This window comes from Carcharhinus amblyrhynchos, chromosome 8, assembly GCF_965287045.1.
Source record: "Carcharhinus amblyrhynchos chromosome 8, sCarAmb.v2.hapA, whole genome shotgun sequence".
In the NCBI taxonomy this organism is placed as follows: Eukaryota; Metazoa; Chordata; class Chondrichthyes; order Carcharhiniformes; family Carcharhinidae; genus Carcharhinus; species Carcharhinus amblyrhynchos.
The window spans coordinates 99,958,867-99,978,857 of record NC_137331.1 but is presented as its reverse complement, the minus strand read 5'-3'; the positions used below and the strand labels follow the sequence as shown (position 1 = coordinate 99,978,857).

The window sequence follows — 19,991 nt, the reverse complement described above, 5'->3', positions numbered from 1 at the left end:
TAGAAGAGTCGACCATATTGTTGTGCGTCTAGAGTCACATGTAGGTCAGACCAGGTAATGCAGCAAAATTCCTTCTCTAAAGGGCATCGGTGAACCAGATGGGTTTTTACAGCAATCAATAATGGCAGAGCAGGCTCGAGGAGCCACTTGGCCTACTCCTGCTCCTAGTTCTTATGTTTCATGGTCATCGTTAGACTTTTAATTCCAGATTTTTACTGAATTCCAATTTCATCATCTGCCATGATGGAATCTGAACCCATGTCCCAGAGCATTACCCTGAATCTCTGAATTACTTGTCCAGTGACAGTACCACTGTGCCACTGCCTCCCAAAGAAGAAAAGTAATTGGAGCAAAGAAAGCTTGGCAAATGTTATTGTATAACATCTTATTTGTAATTCCATTCAGGACTTAAAATAGAATATTGTTTTTATTCATTTACAGGAAGTGGGCATTGTTGGCTGGGCCAGCATTTATTACCCATTCTTAGATGTCCTTCATGAGGTGGTGGTGACTACCTTCTTGAACTGCTGCAGTCCTTGAGGTGTAGGTATCTCCATAGTGCTGTTAGGGATGGAATTTCAGGATTTTGACCCAGTCACTGGGAAGGAATGACAATATATTTCCAAGTACGGATGGTGAATGGCTTGAAGGGAACTTCCAGGTAATGGTGTTCCGAGGTATTTGATGCCCATGTCATTCTAGTGGTTGTGGGTGTGGGTATGGAAGTTGCTGCTTAAGGAGCCTTAGTGAGTTCCTGCAGTGCACCCTGTAGACTGTGCATGCAACTGCCACTGTTTGTCAGTGATAGAGGGAGTGAATGTTTGTGGAAGAGGTAGCAATCAAGTGGGCTGCTGTTCCTGGATGGTGTCAAGCTTCTTGCGTGTCAAAGTGGAGAGTATCCCATCATACTTCTGACTTGTGCCTTCTACATGGTGGACAAGATTTGGGAAGTCAGGTAGTAAGCTCGCTGCTGCAGGATTCTTAGCCTCTAACCTACGCTTGTAACCAAAGTAATTATATGGCTGGACTAGTGCAGTTTCTGGTCAGTGCTAGTCCCAGAATGTTGGTAATGGGAGATTCAGTGATGGTAATGCCATTGAACGTCAAGGAGCAGAAAACTTCCCTGGTGTATCCTGTACGCAAGAAACAGGACAATTCCAACCCAGCCATTTACTGCCTCAGTATGCTCAACCATCAGTAAAATGATGGATAGGGTCATCAACAGCTATATGAATGAATACAATCTGACAAAGAGCCTTCTTCATCTGATGCTGTCTAATCACATTGCAAGCATTTTATATGACTTTTAATAGTTGAGATGAAATGTGGTCTTAATTTGTTTAGATTACATCATCAGTACAAGGTTTAAGAAATGGATAATGGTGGCACGGGGTGATTCGATCCTGGCTTTGGGTGACTGTGTGGAGTTGCACATTCTTTCCGTGTCTGTTGTGGGCTTCTTCTGGGTGCTTCAGTTTCCTCCCACAGTTTAAAGATGTGCTGGTTAGGTGAATTAGCCTTGCTAAATTGCTCCTTAGTGTTCAAAGATATGCAGGTTGGGTGGATTAGCCATGGTTAATGCATGGAATTCCGGGCATAGGTCACGGGTAGGATGCTTTTTCAGAGAGTTGGTGCAGACTCAATGGACCACATGGCCTCTTTCTGCAGTGTAAAGATTCTATGGTTCTATAATGTATAATCTGACATTAAATTACAGCCTTGCACTCACTGTTCTCTAACTAATAATTTATTAGTCAATGATTGGATAGTCAGAGGCTTTTTCTCAGAGCTGAAATGGTTGCCACAAGAGGACACAGGTTTAAGGTGCTGGGGGAGTAGGTACACAGGAGATGTCAGAGGTAAGTTTTTCACTCAGAGAGTCGTGGGTGCGTGGAATGGGCTGCCGACAATGATGATGGAGGCGGATTCGATAGGGTGTTTTAAGAGACTTTTAGATAAGTACATGGAACTTAGTAAGATAGAGATTACTAGTCTTACTAATAACCCTCTAAGGCAGGGACATGTTCGGCACAACTTTGTGGGCTGAAGGGTCTGTATTGTGCTGTAGTTTTTCTCTGTTTCTATGATTCAATGTAAGATCAATCATTCAGTCAGTTGGTCCAATTAGGTGCTGACAGAGATTGAAATAACATATCAGAGGCAATTCAGCAATTTGGAGGCCTTGTAGTTTTTCTGCTTTGTGTGGTTTATAGTAGCATTGTTGTTACGTTACTAAACAAGTAATCTGGAGACCTTGGCCCATGATCTTGGGAGATCCAATCTTCCTTGGCAGCTGGTGAATTTAGATTCAGTCAAGTACATCTGGAATTAAAAGAGTAAAACAAGAACTAGAGGGTAGATTCAAAATAATAGGCAAAAGGAGTAGAAGGAAAGCTTTTTTCACCCAGAGGGTGATTGGAATCTGGAACGAACTTCCTGAGAGGCTAGTGGAAGTATTCAAAAGAGAATTGAAGGGAATTCAAAAGAAAAAATGTGCAAGGTTGCAGGTGAAAGGCAGGGGAGTGGGACTATGTTGAATGCTCTTACAGAGAGTCAATGCAGAATCAGTATTGCTGAAAAGCCTTCTTCTGCACTGTATAGATTCTGTAACTATGTGGTATTAGTGTAAAAATCCATCTGTTTCACTATCATCCTTTAGAGGAACGAATCTTACTTGGTGGGGCTTATATGTGACTTTGGCCCCACAGCTCTTTAAGATGGCTGGCAACCAATCAATTATGTTCAAAGAAGAACAAAGAAATGTACAGCACAGGAACAGGCCCTTCTGCCCTCCAAGCCTGATGTCCTAACTAAAAATAACCTGTCCTTACTCATAGAACATAGAACATTACAGCGCAGTACAGGCCCTTCGGCCCTCGATGTTGCGCCGACCAGTGGAACCAATCTAATGACCCTCTAACCTAAACTATTCCAATGTTATCCATATGCCTATCCACTGACCATTTGAATGCCCTTAAATTTGGCGAGTCCACAATTGCTGCAGGCAGGGCATTCCACGACCTTACTACCCTCTGAGTAAAGAACCTAACTCTGACATCAGTCCTATAATTACCACCCCTGAATTTAAAGCTATGTCCCCTCGTGTTAGCCATCACCATCTGAGATAAAAGGCTCTCACTGTCCACCCTATCCAATCCTTTGATCATCTTGTATGCCTCAATCAGGTCACCTCGTAACCTTCTTCTCTCCAATGAAAATAACCTCAAGTCCCTCAGCCTTTCCTCATAAGACCTTCCCACCATACCAGGCAACATCCTAGTAAACCTCCTCTGCACCCTTTCCAATGCCTCCACATCTTTCTTATAATGCGGCAACCAGAACTGTACACAATACTCCAAGTGCGGCCGCACCAGAGTTTTGTACAGTTGTAACATGACCTCACGGCTCCGAAATTCAATCTCTCTACCAATAAAAGCTAACACACCGTATGCCTTCTTAACAACCTTATCAACCTGGGTGCCAACTTGCAGGGAGCTATGCAGATGTACCCCGAGATCTCTCTGTTCATCAATACTACTAAGAGTCCTTCCATTAGCCCTATATTCTGTACTCCTGTTATTCTTACCAAAGTGAATCACCTCACACTTTTCCGTATTAAACACCATCTGCCACTTCTCAGCCCAGCTCTGCAGCTTGTCTATGTCCCTCTGCAAACTGTAACATCCATCCTCACTGTCTACAACTCCTCGAACTTTGGTGTCGTCAGCAAATTTACTAATCCATCCTTCTACACCCTCATCTAGGTCGTTTATAAAAATGACAAACAGCAGTGACCCCAAAACAGATCCTTGAGGTACACCACTTGTAACTGCACTCCAGGTTGAATGTTTCCCATCAACTACCACCCTCTGTCTTCTATCAGCTAGCCAATTCCTGATCCAAACTGCTAAATCACCCTCAATCCCATGCATCTGCATTTTCTGCAATAGCCTACCATGGGGAACCTTATCAAACGCTTTGCTAAAATCCATATACACCACGTCAACTGCCTTACCCTTATCCACCTCTTTGGTCACCTTTTCAAAAAACTCGATAAGGTTTGTGAGGCACGACCTACCCTTCACAAAACCGTGTTGACTATCCCGAATCAATTTATTTCCCTCTAGATGATTATAAATCCTATCCCTTATAATTCTTTCCAAAACTTTGCCCACAACAGAAGTAAGGCTCACTGGTCTATAATTCCCAGGATGGTCTCTACTCCCCTTCTTGAACAAGGGGACAACATTTGCTATCCTCCAGTCTTCCAGCACTATACCTGAAGCCAATGACGACATGAAGATCAAAGCCAAAGGCTCTGCAATCTCCTCCCTAGCCTCCCAGAGAATCTTAGGGTAAATCCCATCCGGCCCAGAGGACTTATCTATTTTCACACTCTCAAGAATTGCCAACACCTCCTCCTTATGTACCTCAATACTGCCTAGTCTACTACCTGGTATCGCAATATTCTGTGCCTCTCCTATCTCTTCAGGCTCCACGCACAACTTCCCACTGCTGTCTCTGACTGGCCGTAATCTTGCCCTAACCAATCTTTTATTCTTGACATACCTGTAGAAAGCTTTAGGATTTTCCTTGATCCTATCCGCCAAAGTCTTCTCATGTCCACTTCTAGCTCTTCTTAACTCTCTCTTTAGCTCCTTCCTGGCTAATTTATAACTCTCCAGTGCCCTAAATGAGCCTTCACGTCTCATCTTTACATAAGCCTCCTTCTTCCTCTTCACCAGAGATTCAACTTCCTTAGTACACCACGGTTCCCTCGCTCAATCACTTCCTCCCTGCCTGACAGGTACATATTTATCGAGGACTCGCAGTAGCTGCTCCTTGAATAAGCTCCACATTTCAGATGTTCCCAGCCCCTGCAATTTCCTACTCCACCCTATGTATCCTAAATCTCGCCTAATAGCCTCATAATTACCTTTCCCCCAGCTATAACTTCTGCCCTTTGGTATATGCCTATCCCTTTCCATCACTAAGGTAAACGTAACCGAATTGTGGTCACTATCACCAAAGTGCTCACCTACCTTCAAGTCTAACACCTGGTCTGGTTCATTACCCAGAACCAAATCCAATGTAGCCTCACCTCTTGTTGGCCTATCTACATACTGTGTCATGAAACCTTCCTGCACACGTTGGACAAAAACTGACCCCTCTAACGTGCTTGAACTATAGCTTTTCCAATCGATATTTGTAAAGTTAATGTCCCCCATAACAACTACCCTGTTACTTCCGCACCTATCCAGGATCATCTTTGCAATCCTTTCCTCTACATCTCTGGAACTTTTTGGAGGCCTATAAAAAACTCCCAACAGTGTGATCTCTCCTTTCCTGTTTCTAATCTCAGCCCATACTACCTCAATAGACAGGTCCACATCAAACATCCTTTCTGCCACCGTAATACTGTCCTTGACTAACAATGCCACGCCTCCCCCTCTTCTACCACCTTCTCTGCTCTGACTGAAACATCTGAACCCCGGAACCTGCAACGACCATTCCTGTCCCTGCTCTATCCATATCTCTGTAATGGCCACAACATCAAAGTCCCAGGCACCAATCCAGGCTGCAAGTTCGTCCACCTTATTGCGTATGCTCCTCGCATTAAAGTATACGCACTTCAAACCACCCTCCCGCCTGCCAATACACTGCTGTGACCTAGAAACCTTATCCATGACCTCCCTATTCTCATCCTCCAGTACACTGGACCTACAGTTCAGGTTCCCATCCCCCTTCTGAATCAGTTTAAACCCCCCTGAATAGCATTGGCAAATTTTCCCCCCAAGATATTAGTTCCCCTCTGGTTCAGGTGCAGACCATCCCTCTTGTAGAGGTCCCACCTACCCCAGAATGAGCCCCAATTGTCCAAGTATCTGAACCCTTCCCTCCTGCACCATCCCTTTAGCCACGAGTTCAAATGTTCTCTCTCTCTATTCTTCTCCATGCTATCCCGCAGCACAGGTAACAAACCAGAGATAACCACTCTGTTTGTTTTAGCCGTAAGCTTCCACCCCAACTCTCTGAATTTCTGTTTATATCCCCATCCCTTTTCCTACCTATGCCATGGGTGCCTACATGAACCACAACTTGGGGCTGGTTCCCCTCCCCCTTAAGGATCTCAAACACTCACTCAGAGATATCATGGACCCTGACACCTGGGAGGCAACATACCAACCGCGAGTCTCGCTCTTTCCCACAAACTCTCCTATCTATCCCCTTAACTATGGAACCCCCAATCACTAGTCCTGTTCTTTTCTCCCCCCTTCCCACCTGAGCATCAAGGACAGGCTGTACCCCGAGACCTGTATTCCATGGCTTACCCCGGCTGAGTCTTCTTCCCCAACAACATCCAAAACAGAGTACTTATTTTGGAGAGGAACAGCCTCAGGGGATTGCTGCTCTGACTGCTTCTTACCCCAGTCACCCATGCATCACTTTTAGGAGTAACTATCTCCCTGTAACCTCTGTTGATAGCTGCCTCTGCTTCCCGAATAATTCTTAGTTCCTCCAGTTCCAGCTCCAGGTCCCTAACACGGTCCTTGAGGTGCAAATGGATGCACCTCACTCTATTCTCTATCTATTCATGTACCCATCCAGATGCCTCTTAAATATTGCTAATGTGCCTGTTTTCACTACTTCCTCTGGCAGAACATTCTAGGCACCCACCACTCTCTGTGTGAAAAACATCGCTGCCACATCTTCCTTAAACTTTCCCCCTCTCACTTTGAACATGTGCCCCCGTATAGGGATGAGCAATGAATTTTGATCCTGCCAGCAAATATCACATCACATAAATGAATAAAGTGACAACTTGTGCTGGAGGTTAGACTTGATCTATAATGTTGTAGTTCACCCTCCACATTTTATGTTTCACATGATGGCCTGAATGTTTGCTCCCGAGTCAGGTAGTGGAAGCTTGAAAATTTCCCAAATTACCTCACTGGCCTTAGGAAGATATTTCCCAAGTGGTAACATCTTCATTTCAGGGATGTGAGTGCAAGATGGAGTGAGATTATCTGGCCACAGATTGGATGTAGCCTCAAGGAGTGCCAAGCACTGATGAGGACTATTTGAAAAGCCTACCCTGATTCCGTGGAACTTTGTCCCAATTGTTTTCTTAAACATTAGGCCCTCTAGCCCTCACACCACTCCCCATGCCCATTCATGCCAACCCATGCCCTTTCACTCATCCCCATGATCCTTTACAACTGTTATGTCAAGTTTGTGCCAGTTCATGACTCCCCACCCACTTACCACCCTTTGCCCTTACACAGTTCATATAACTCATCCAGCGTTCACCATGAGCAGACCTCAATAGATATTTTGCAATGGATTTTCCAACTATTCCCTCTGGTGGGATTGCCACCCTGCCAATGTCCCCCTCCCCCCACCCCACTGCTGGTTTCCTGGTGGCGGAGAGTGCAAAAAATGGCTCACCCTACTGACAGTGATGGGACTGGAAGATCCTGCAGCCAGCTAATGGCAAGCTACCTCTGTCACCACAAAACACTCTGCAGGGGGTGGAAGAAAATACCCCTCGCTGAGATCTAAATACCTACTCCAAACTACTCTCATTCATCAACTCCCATGCAAAACTTTTAAAATCACCTTTAAAACAGACGTACTTAGATTCCTAACCCCACCTCAAAGATAGTGAATATTTTAGTAACCTGTTTGAGCCAAAAATCAAACCTTGAACCCCCCACACTGTGATAATTGTTTGTTTTAGTCAACCAACTGTAACTCCCAAACTGTAGGATAAGCTTCTTTCCCCAGTGAAAATGTGGTCTGGTTGAATTCAACACTGAATTCAAATGTCCCAGCTGAATTTGAATTTCCCATATGAGGGATCCATAACCTGCCCTCTGCCCTTACCCCTGCCATCCCTGTTCCCCTGGCAAAACTGGTTTCTGCCAGATGTGAGGGCAGGACTTCCAGATCCAGGATCTGTCCTCTTGCCACCATTTTGGATGTGCCATGGAGTTTTCACGACTCCTCAGAAATCCAGATTAGTGATTTTACTATTTATTGTCAGGATGTGGGCGTTGATGGCAAGGCTGACTGACTACCAATTCCTAATCGCCCTTGAGAAAGTGATGGTGGACCTTCTTGAACTGCTGTAGTTTTTACGAGATGCTGACACAAAGGGATGGATGCAGTGATGAAACAGGAGCAGCAATATATTTCCAGGTCTGGATGGTTTATAGCTTGCTACATGCCAATGATATGAGAGACATCTGAGTCATGCAGTTGACATAGATGAAACAGATCAGCAGGACGCAATTGCAACAATACGTTTCTTTATACGAATGGTGATATCTGTGTACATGCAAAACAAAATGATTGTGCTGAGAGTTCTCTGAATCTTTGTTTTGCAATGCTTTCATTCAGGATAAGAAGACTTACACTTGCCCTGTCTGTGAAAAATCTTTTTCTGATGATCGTCTGATTAAGTCTCACATCACCACATATCATCCAGGTAAGTTATCACATCTGCACCACTGATAAGTCTTGTTATTTAAATGATGAATAAAGTTAATCCCTGAACTGAAGTGGGTTACACTGTTTGGTCTGTTACTACGTGCATTCAAGGCCATATTAGTAACTTGAGATAGAGTCTTGCATTGTGAGTTAAGGCTCAGAGATCCATTTTTCATTAACTGCCTGTTTCTTCATGGGATAATATCATAACTCATTAATTTTATTGGTAAAGCCTATAAACTCTAATCTGTTATTTAAAGAGGAAATATCTTTGCTTCATCATGAGTTGACTAATTTGTTCATCTAATACAACAGTGAAGATAGCTGGATTTATCTTGGGTATCCTTAGAATAAAGAAAGGAAAATAATACAAGCTTTCTACTCCTGATAACATCTACTAGAAATGTGCTTGTTCAGATATTGGGAAGAAAACCCAGGTTTGTCTATAAATTCAAATAATTGGGTTCACTCATGAAGAATGGCCACTTGGGGTCCCAGTGGATTACCCCTACATATGCCATATCCATCAAGAAAGTGTTTGGATACAGATGTTACGGTGACTCAAGCACCTGAACAGTAGCCAGCCAAAAAAAAATTACACTACCCTGCATGTTAACTAATTTATCAAAGTTACTGAGTTAACATTGCCTAGTGTTACAACCCAGTACATGAGCAGAAGACAGTCAATCAATACAGATAGCATTTAACTAAGGAATCTGTGTCATGCCAACAGAGTTATCTGCTCTGATGTGATGCTTGCACTATTTTCCTGCTGGGATACTGACCTCTTGGTGGAGCTTTGTTAGGCTCTCATCAACTTCAGTGCCTGATTTATTACAATATCGTATTTTTACATGGTTTTTGTTATTTGGCGCATGAGTGAAAGTCATGGAAGTCCTGTTTGGTCCAATTATATATGGATTTATAATTTAGGAGTAGGCCATTCAGCCCCTTGAGCCTGCTCCTTCATTCAGTAACATCAGGGCTGATCTGAATGTAAACTCCTGCCCCAATAACCTTTCACTTCCTTACTCCTCAGGAATCTCTGACTTAAAAGCATCAAATCGACTGCCTTTTGAGGAGGAGCGTTCCAAAGACTCACTATCCTCTGAGAAAAGATTTCATCTCATCTCGGTCTTAAATGGGCAACCCCTTATTTTTAACTAGTGACCCTTGCATGATCCAGTATTATTTAGCATTATGGTTGGCTGTTGCCTGCCATTCAACTTCCCAAACTTGTTTTTCTAAACAATTGGAACATGTAGGCTCCCCTTATCTGTACGCAGATCCTCTCAAGGCCTTCTGTATCTCTGATGTGTCCTCCTTTTTCACAATTCTACCTACCTGCAGTCTTTGGCCACGTGGTTTAATTTTTCAGTCTGTGGAATTTGTCTACTTTCTCCTTATCACTTGTTTTTGCGAATAGAGGTGACACGGTGGCGCAGTGGATAGCACTGTTGCCTCACAGCTCCAGAGACCCAGATTCAGTTCCCGTCTTGGATCACTGTCTGTGTGGAGTTTGCATGTTCTCTTCGTATCTGCATGGATTTCCTCCGGGTGCTCCATTTTCCTCCTGTAGACTGAAAGATGTGCTGGTTAGGGTGCATTGACCCAAACAGGCGCCGGACTGTGGCGACTAGGGGAATTTCACAGTAACTTCATTGCAGTATTAATGTAAGCCTCCCTCATGACTAATAAATAAACTTTTAAACTTTAACTTTGCTTGAAACTTCTCAAAGGTATTTCCATGATTTCAGCATATTGCTGCCTTTTTGTGTAAATTCACAATGTACACGTTTGTTAAAAACCTTCCTTTTGTGGGGAAAATCACAAAGGATGAAGGAATGGCAGGGACGCCAATGAGTACTCTACCTCACTGTTCACAGATCAGCCATAAAATACAGCATAGAGGTGGTACACTTCAAATGACGATCAATAGTATCCTTTTAAAAGATGAACTCATACTCTCTGATTTAGCCATGGCAAAGAACTGGCAGGAAGCAATAAACTTTCCAAATTTTCATAGAATCCCTACAGTACAGAAGGAGGCTATTTGGCCCATCAAGTCTGCACCGACAACAATCCCACCCAGGCCCTATCCCTGTAACCCACATATTTTCTCCGCTAAACTACGCATCCTTGGACACTAAATGACAATTTATCATAGCCAATCAACCTAATCCACCCATCTTTGAACTATTTTGTGACCATTTTCTGGAGAGGAAGAGAGAAAATGAATTCAATTCTTGCCCATGAAGAACTCCCAAGTGAAAAAGAATGCATTGGCATGTGGATTGAGAATTAAACTAATGTGTCGCTCTGGAATGAGAAACTGACGACTCCCGGATGGTCAAAAGTGGAGCTAATGAGTGATTGAAACACTTTTGCAATTCCTGATTTAGAGACTTCATGAAACAAGCAGCAAGATACTTATTTACAGAGTGTGGCTATTGAGCAATTTGACTATCTTTAAAATCTGGCTATGAATCTTACCCAAATGAGGCATTAATGTGTTTTCCTCTTTGTTAAGAGTAAGGGCAATAAGTAGCACATTGACTCAAAGTTGTGTGTGAGGAAGGGGCATGTGTAATTTATATTATTTCACTGTGTGGACTAAATATTTTTGTCACTTTTTAAAAAATATAATCAAAGTTTTTTGGCTATCTCCTCAGCTGAATGTAATAATGCCTTGCTGGTGCATGGGTGCAAGGCGTGCCACAGTCTCCTGTAACTTTATGTAACTTGAATCAGTGAACCAATGACAATTATTTAATTTTAATTTTCTTTTATTATTTTTGACATTCTGAGTATTGTTTCCACATTAAATTCTAGGCTGTGCAATTTCAAATCAGTTTTTAACTTGTTTAACATAAAAAGGAAAATGATGCACACTTGTGAACCAGCTGACAAAAGAATGTTAGATGCAATTGCTGCTTTCAGTTCCCTTTGGTGCATGTAAAATCCTAGAATCATAGAATCCAACAGTGCAGATGGAGGCCATTCAGCCCATTGAGTCTACAGTGACCACAATCCCACCCAGGCCCTATCCTCATAACCCCATGTATTTAACCTAGCTAGTGCCCCGAGACTAAGGGGCAATTTAACATAGCCAATCCACCTAACCCGCACGTGTTTGGACTGAGCCACCAACTTTCATTGTGTTATATAGGTGCGTCACAGCAGTGTTTGATTCTGTCACCTGAGAATACAGTAGTCATTAGAAGGTGGTAAACAGAGCAAACGTTTGATGGTTTTTCCACCTCAGTGGGCATATTGGGAACATTATGCTACAGATGTCACTTTTCAAACAGATATTTTGATCTAAAGCAGATCAGTAAAGGCCTCCTGTCCTATTATTACTTCATTATAACTTGACTGCATTCCAGAGAGAACTTGAAAAATTCTGTTTTATAAAAAATGTCATTCGACCACTAGGCTAGAAATTCACCAATACAGTGTCCATTTTGCAGTCGCTAAGTGGCCTCCAAAGCATCCAGTGTGGCAGTCGGCAGCACTGTACATTTCTAATTGAAGTGCTCTGCCCACCATATAATCTAAGGTGGTTGTGCTAGCATCAGGAATACACATCAAGAAAATTCAATTGTTGAAACAGCATATTCATTGTGAACAGTGAGGAGGATACTGTAGAACTTTGAAAGGCTGTAAACGAGTTTTTGGAATGGGTAGACAAATGGCAGATGAAGTTACATGTGGAGAAATGTGAAATGATTTATTTTGGTAGGAAGAACAGGGAGAGACAATAACAAATAAAAAGTAGAGGAGATGGAGGAGTAGAGGGACTTGGGTGTATAAGTTGATATGTCATTGAAGGTGGTAGGACAGGTTGAAAGAGCAATCAATAAAGCATAAAGTATCCCAAGCTTCAGTAATAGGGGTATGGCGTACACGAGCAAGGAGGTTATGTTGACCTTGTATAATACACTTGTCCACCTCAATTGGAGTGTACATTCAGTTCTAGGAGCCCCACTTTAGGAAAGATATGAAAAGGTTAGAGAGAGTGCAGAAAGGATTCATGAGAATGATTCGAAGGATGAGGAGCTTCAGTTCTGAAGGTATATTGTGGAAGTTTAGAATGTTTTCTTAGAGAAGGACGAGAGGAGATGTGATGGAGGTATTCAGAATCATGAGGGGTCTGGACAGAGTAAATAGGAAGAAACTGGATCCACACATGAAAGAATTTTGGAACAAGAGGGCAGAGATGAAAAGTAATTGCCAAACGAAGCAAAAGTGACAAGAGGAAAAACATTTTCATGCAGTGGGTCACTAAGGTCTGGAAAGTACTGCTCAAGAATTTGATGGATGCAAGTTCAATCAAAGCATTCAAAAAGGAATTAGACTGTCATGTGAAAAGGAAGAACATCTAGGATTACAGGGAGAAGGTAGAGGAATGGCCACTAGGTGAATTGCTCATTCGGAGATTCCATGCAGATGTGATGAGCCAAATGGTCTCCTCCTGTGCCATAACAGTTTTGTGTGATACTAAAATCACTGCCCTGAAGTTTTAACTTTCAAATGCTTAAGTGTTTTGCTTACCACTTTCACAGCACAATCTGGCAGCAAGGTCCCCATAATTGTGAATGTAGAGCATGGAGAAAAAGATATAGCCCACATGTCCTCAACATCCCCTTTGCACCACCTTCCTGCCAGCCACTGATTGTTCAAACCCAGCTACCATTACCATAGCTCAGCCACCGCTTGCTGTGGCCCAGCCACAAATCTGATCCATTCCCTTCCCTGTCGACCTACTTCCCCTCTACCAGCAATTCCATTCCCAATATCAAGAATCCTTTGGCATTTAGGTGCAAAGACTATACCTTCATATCCTGCAACTAAATTTCTCAGCTCCAGTGTTACAAAGTCAGCCACAATTCGAGTTCCAACGGTCTGCAGAGTATTTTAATTAATCTCCTTTAGCCTTTATCTTAAAAGTGCATTTATATGAAATAAAAAGGATCCATCTGGTACATTTTCTTTTCAGATCTAATTTGCTAACAATTTTGAATATTTAGTTAAGTAGACTTTGCCAATTTAAAATATTCTACTTCCTCCATCTGAAACCTTTTCTAACTTAGGTGAGGCAGCCATTATAAATTTTTAGTAATTCTTCATTAGGTGACCTTCTCATTTTGTAAACATCTACCTCTTAGTCATACAGCATTTTAATTTGAAAGCTGTTGCCCAACATGCCACCAAGCCACTCTCATCTAATTCTTTCTAACATCTATTTGTAGAGGTCCCTATGAGCACTATCTCGGAGATTCTGGGCAAACGAGTACAACTAAAAGGGTTGATTGGAAAACGAGCAGTAAAATGTCCTTATTGTGACTGCTATTTCCGGAAGAATGGTACTGACCTGCAGCGTCATATCTGGGCACATGAAGGTATGAATGCACTAGCACATTGAGTGTATTTCTTAACAAGTTCTGTAATACCTCCCCTATTTCATCAGTTGGTGCTAGACACTGAACAGTATCAAGCTATAGAAGGGCATATGATGATGATTAAAATATAGTAACTGAATAAAATGAAGTATTGCTGAAAAAAAGAGACATGCAATTGAAGCTGTTCATCTTGCACTCATCAGGGCAGACACAAGAATACCAAATTTCAAAGGGAGCAGCAGTTTATACTGCATGAGAAAAGAGTGCTGATTGGTTTGCATACGAACTCTGATTGATCGATGTCTTGCTGTGGAAATTGCACTAGGGAACCGTTATCCTCTGAGCTTTTGTTTTAATTCAAAATAGGAAAGCTTTGATTAATTGAGGTCTTGCCATGGAGAATGCAACAGCTGTTATCTCCCATGTTTTTATTTATTTGAAAAATATGTAGTACTTGTTGTAAGAGGACAGGGCCCCGAATATGGATCTACAAAGTTTCTGGAAAACTTAAGTGAACCACAATGACCATTCTCAAGCCATACAATGACCATTCTTGGAGCAGCGCAGTGGTTAGCACTACTTCCTCACAGCACCAGGGACCCGGGTTTGATTGCCAGCTTGGGTCACTGTCTGTGTGGAGTTTTCACATTCCCCCTGTGTCTGCATGGGTTTCCTCCAGGTGCTCCCACTGTCTGAACATGTGCTGGTTAGGTGCACTGACCATGCTAAATTCTCCCTTGGTGTACCCAAATAAGCACCGGAGTATGGCAACTAGGGGATTTTCACAGTAACTTCATTACAATATTAATATAATCCTACTTGTGACACTAATAAATAAACTTAAAAAACAAAAGACTCTAGTTATTAGCATAGGCTAGAAACTGAACTGGACCCAATCGTATAAAAATTGTGGTTATAGAGCTGGCCAGAGGCAACTCACCTCCAGACTCTACAAAGCTTGTTTACTAATTGCAAGTGGAAGTCGGGAGTGTGCTGGAATACACCTCAGTTATCTGGATGAGTGCAGCTCAACAATACTCTAGAATCTCAACATCATCCAAGGCAAAGCAACCTGTTTTATTGGCACAGAGTCGACCTCCTTAAACACTCATTCTCTCCATCACTGGTGGAGATGCACTGCAGAAATTTACCCAGGCTCCTTTGACAGCATCTTCCAAATCCATGACCTCTACTAACTAGAAGGAAAAAGGACAGCAGATGCATGCAAATAACACACCACCCTGACTTGGAAATATATCACTGTTCCTACACTGTTATTGGGTCATGATCTGGAAACTTTCTTCCGAACAGCACATTGGGTGTAATTACACCTCAAGGACAGCAGCAGTTCAAGAAGCTGAGAATGTAGCCACCATGAAAGAATAAAGTTAAGAACATACCCTCAACGAATTCTTGTCTATTGAAATTAGCGGCAAATAGTGATTCTACTGCAGAAAAGTCCCCACTTAATGTCAGCTCACTTAACACTATTTTACTTTATCAGCATTAATAAAGTAGTGACAATATATCCATTTGATATTTCCAGTTTCACTTTAACGCTGTTTGCAATAGAATTCGTCTGATGTTCCCTGTCTGCTCATGTGACTTTTCATGCAGTCCGTTCTTGCCCACAGTTCCTCTTACTCCGATTCACAGCCTTTCCGACTTCTAGCCTTTCTGACTCCCAACCTCTGATTTTGCAGCTCTCATCCTGCTTTGGTTCTGAGGTTTTGTTCCTCAGTGGCTCCTGACCTAGTTCCTGCTTGCTTCTGAACTCGCACTGAAGTCATAGACGGTGCAGCTAGTCATTGGATGAAGCTGATTCCTGCACTGACCAACTTCTGCCACTAGCTGGAGCCTGGTCAATCTAAAATTAGTGTACTGAGGCGAATACTCATAGAACCATAGAATCCCTGTACTGTTATTAAAAGCAAATTACTGAGAAGCTGGAATTGGAAACAAAAACAGAAAATGCTGTAAAATCTCAGCAGGTCTGACAGCATCTCTTGAGCGAGAAAGTGTCATCGAAACTCAAAATGTTAGCACTATTCTCTTTTCACAGAAGCTGTCAGACCTGCTGAGATTTTATAGCATTTTCTGTTTCTGTTCGAGTACTTTAACTTTTTTAAAAACACTGTAGTTATTTTTTGTTTCATATTTAGTGATATATTTTAATTTTCAAGTTATTTTGGTTAGGAATGCACACATATGGGACAGCATTTCAGCTTGTAGACTGGTTTTTCTGGACCAGGTCCAAAGGAATCTAACTCTGGCTAACATTGATTCCTGTGGGAACCACTCAAAGTTGTGATCTATAGGATCACAGCCAGAACTTTAAGTGAAGACTTACTGCAGCAATATGGTACACACCTGAATCAATACAGAAATTTTGATTTATGTATTTGTCTCTATGTGGCATACATATTAAATGCTGTTCACAATTTCTCACACCTTCAGGAGTAAAGCCATTCAAGTGTTCAGTTTGTGAGTATGCCACACGCAGCAAGAGCAACCTCAGAGCCCACATGAATCGTCACAGTACCGAGAAGACACATCTCTGTGACTTGTGTGGAAAGAAGTTCAAGTCGAAAGGCAGCCTCAAGAGTCATAAGCTATTGCACACCGCTGATGGTAAGTAATGTCATACAGCAGAACTCTTTGCTACCTATATATCTCCTACCCAGCTATGAACCTTCCAAGTTGCTCACTAACCTAAAATCCCTTGATTGGATATTATTGCTGTTGTGGGAAAATCACCACTCGGAATCAGATCTAAGATTCAACACACAGTTTTATTGGACAAAGCTTCGGGAGAAGCGATGGGCTCTCCGCAGTGCATGCAGTCACCTTCTCAACTTTAAATCTTTTATACATTTTCAAATAATGGACAAGTACGGACATTAGCCATTAGCACGTCGTTATGCATAGAGTAGGCAAGTGGCAGTTAACATATTGTTATACATAGAGTGAACAAGTACGAACATTGGCAATTAACATATCGTTATACCTAGAGTAGATACATTTATGCATTTATGCCCCCCGTCAATGACTGATCTCGTTATCGAAACTCATTGTTTTGGCTCTGCGTTATCTCAAGCTAAGGTGCCTCAAGGTCTGACCTATTTCCTGCAGTAATGTAGACACTAACAGGTTTTAGTTCTTTGTTGTGCAGTGTCTATGCCCAAGTCAGGATATCTTAATGTCTTTTCCCAGAGTCCATTTTGTGCGAGGTAACCATCTTGTATCCTTTAATTTTGATTTTACTCCACAAACTCCCCCTTTTGGTCAGGTTTATGATCTAATAATCCGATGGACCAACAATAGCAGCATCGTGGGTCAGGCAATTGAAATGCCTGACCCATAATCAAAGGTCGCGCGTTCACAGGTGGACTTTCATCTTCTCATCTTTCCTCCATCGTCATTGTCGGTGTCTTCGGGAGTTCTCATCAGGTGTTCTTCTTCAGTGACCACACTGGCCCCTGGCACAATCCGAGTCATCAAGACTTTATACCAGACATTAAGACATCTGACAATTAGGCAACAGACAATTATTATTGCAACGAGAATAATCAGTCCTTGCATTAAATAGGACCCCCAGGATCCCCCCAATAACCATTCAAGCCAGCTATTTCCCTTCTTGGAGCCTTGTCTAAAGTCATTGAGCTGCTTTCTTATGTCATTAATGACTTGGGTGATACTGTAGGATTCATCTGGAACATGCGTTATACCTTTGTCTCCTACTATTGTACATACTTTCTCCCGTTGGGCTAACTGACAGTCTATGGCATAGCGGATCTGCTGCACATATAATCTTAATTCAGCCAATTCTTGGTCCAGTGCCTTTGATGTACTGTTTCCCAGGATGGTTCATCCACAGATAATGTGGTTTCTATTTTTGGCACACCCCACCCCCCGACTTCTCCTCCAGAGACAGGGCCCCAAGGAATCCGTAGCGGAGTGACGATTCCAGTGTAACCGGAACTTCCCAATCAGCACAGAATCCCTTGCTGATGGCCCAGGTCACTATCTTTCTATGGATTTGCTCCTTTTGAGGGCATGGAACAGTGAGTGGTCCTATTCCTACTGCAAAAAGGAAGGGTTGGTGTTGCCATCGTGAAGGTGCCGTTGAGGAGGAATACAAATCCCTTCTTGGCCCGATGGCATTTAATATCCTGGTTATTAGTCTGTATATACCGCCAATTGTTCGGTTCACTTGACTTTCTGCCCGATCCTACTAATTGGTAAGTGTCAAATGGGTATGTCCATTCGGCTGAACTGACATGAATCCCAGTACATTGACCACAAATGAGTTGCCTCCCCGCGGTTACGTTCAGGCATCTTTGCTTGTTACAGATACAAGTGAACTGGCCTCTGTTTACCCAACAGTGCTGACAGACACACTGTGTTTGTACACTAGGAACATTCTTGGGGACCAAGGCATATGCACATCCCCATCCCTCCCCAAGAAGCAAAGCGGGTCGTTTGCATTGCCTGAGCATACTCTTGCTTCCACTCCCTGGAGCCCCCTGCACACAGGATCTGAGGTGTCTATTAGTTCCACACATCTTCCCTGTATACCCCCTTTATATTTGCCTGTTTGTCCTTTACAGGATACCTCGAGGTATCTGCCGTATATAATTCGTGGGGGGTCCACCCAGGGGTGGCCACAAATAGGGCCTCTACAGATTGGGCTAGCGGGTAACACACGGTTTGATTACCATGTAAATGTACATGAGCCTTGTAGAATAAGTTATCCTCTAGCCCTGTCAATCTTACAATTGCGACAACATAGAGTGATACAATTATATACGCGATCTTAGACATGTTTGCAACAGACAAGTATTAATCTTATCACTTTATGTTAACAATTTTCCAAAGGCTGTATTGCCAACCTGAACGTGTCAGTTAATCTTGCTTGTAGTCGTCACCTGTTTTGGGTAAAGCACTCTGGTCACTTTAATATCACTCATTTGTTCCTTTGTATAATTTCAGCTGGGTCCAGTGTTTCCATACACCTTTCCCCCTTATGTCCAAACAGGCACAGGTATCTCTACTAATTTTGACCTCATGTGGCCCATTCCATTTTGGTGCAAACCCTGTAATGTTTTTACCATGATGCGACTTCCCGCTGTTGGGACGTCAGGGAGCATTTCAAGCTCTCTCTGTGCGCCTCCTTCATCCTAATTACCCTTTACTAATTTACGCATTCCTTTTAGTTGAGCGCTTAGTTCCATAACATATTGTTTAATTTTGCCTTTTAGTGGACCTACGTTGGCCCCATGTGTTATGATGCATTGCCCTTCCTGTCATTAGTTCAAAAGGGGTTAATCCGGTTATTTGGTTTGTAATGGCTCTTAACTTCATTAATATAGTAGGTAATACTACATGTTTTTCCTGCCATTTGCATGGCCTTGGCCAGGGCAATCTTCAGGGTTCTGTTCAGGGGTTCCACCATTCCAGAACTCTGGGTGGTGGGGAATGTGGAATTTTTGTTTTATTCATTGCCACTTTTCCGATGAAGTGCATCCCTTGATCCGAATCAATTTGTATGGGTACTCCCCATCTAGGGATTACGTCCTCCGTCAATATTCCAGCCACCATGGTAGCAATACAATTTCTGGTAGGGAATGCTTCTACCCACCTGGTAAACTGGTCTGTAATAACCAAACAGCAGGTTTTGCCGTGGAATTGTGATAGTTGCCCTGTGAAATCTATTTGCAGGTGTTCCCAGGGCCCCTTTGGTCAGGGCTGGTGTCCCATCTTAATTTTTATGGGTCTACCAGGGTTGTGTTGCACGCATGTCACGCATCGGTGACAATGTCGGGCTATGTCCCTTTCCATTCCTTTCCACTACCATTCCTTTCCTATACTCGTTGCCACTGCCTCTCTTCCCACATGTGAGAGTCCGTGGTGTAGTTCCAAGAGGGTGTTTTATATGCACTCCAGTGCCATTACCTTAACATTTCGTCTCCAAATGTTATCCATCCCTCTGCTTGCTCCTTGTGCTCCCCACTTCCCCTTTTCCTCTTTTGAGGTATCCTTGTGTAAGTCTGAATATCTATTTTGTTTCTTGTCTGGCCCATTACAGCTATTGGC

At 42.7% G+C, this 19,991-nt stretch overlaps 1 protein-coding gene across 8 annotated transcripts in view; it reads left to right on the top strand.

Annotated features, from left to right (window-relative positions):
- The window catches only part of zfat (zinc finger and AT hook domain containing), a 213,970-nt gene that overhangs the window by 158,016 nt on the left and 35,963 nt on the right, over positions 1 to 19,991 (top strand). For all 8 annotated transcript variants that reach the window (XM_080194577.1, XM_080194576.1, XM_080194573.1 and 5 more), the window contains 3 exons: positions 8,404 to 8,491; positions 13,746 to 13,895; positions 16,353 to 16,526. In XM_080194577.1, coding sequence (XP_080050703.1) covers positions 8,404 to 8,491; positions 13,746 to 13,895; positions 16,353 to 16,526 — 412 coding nt within the window. The remainder of the gene's footprint in view (positions 1 to 8,403; positions 8,492 to 13,745; positions 13,896 to 16,352; positions 16,527 to 19,991) is intronic.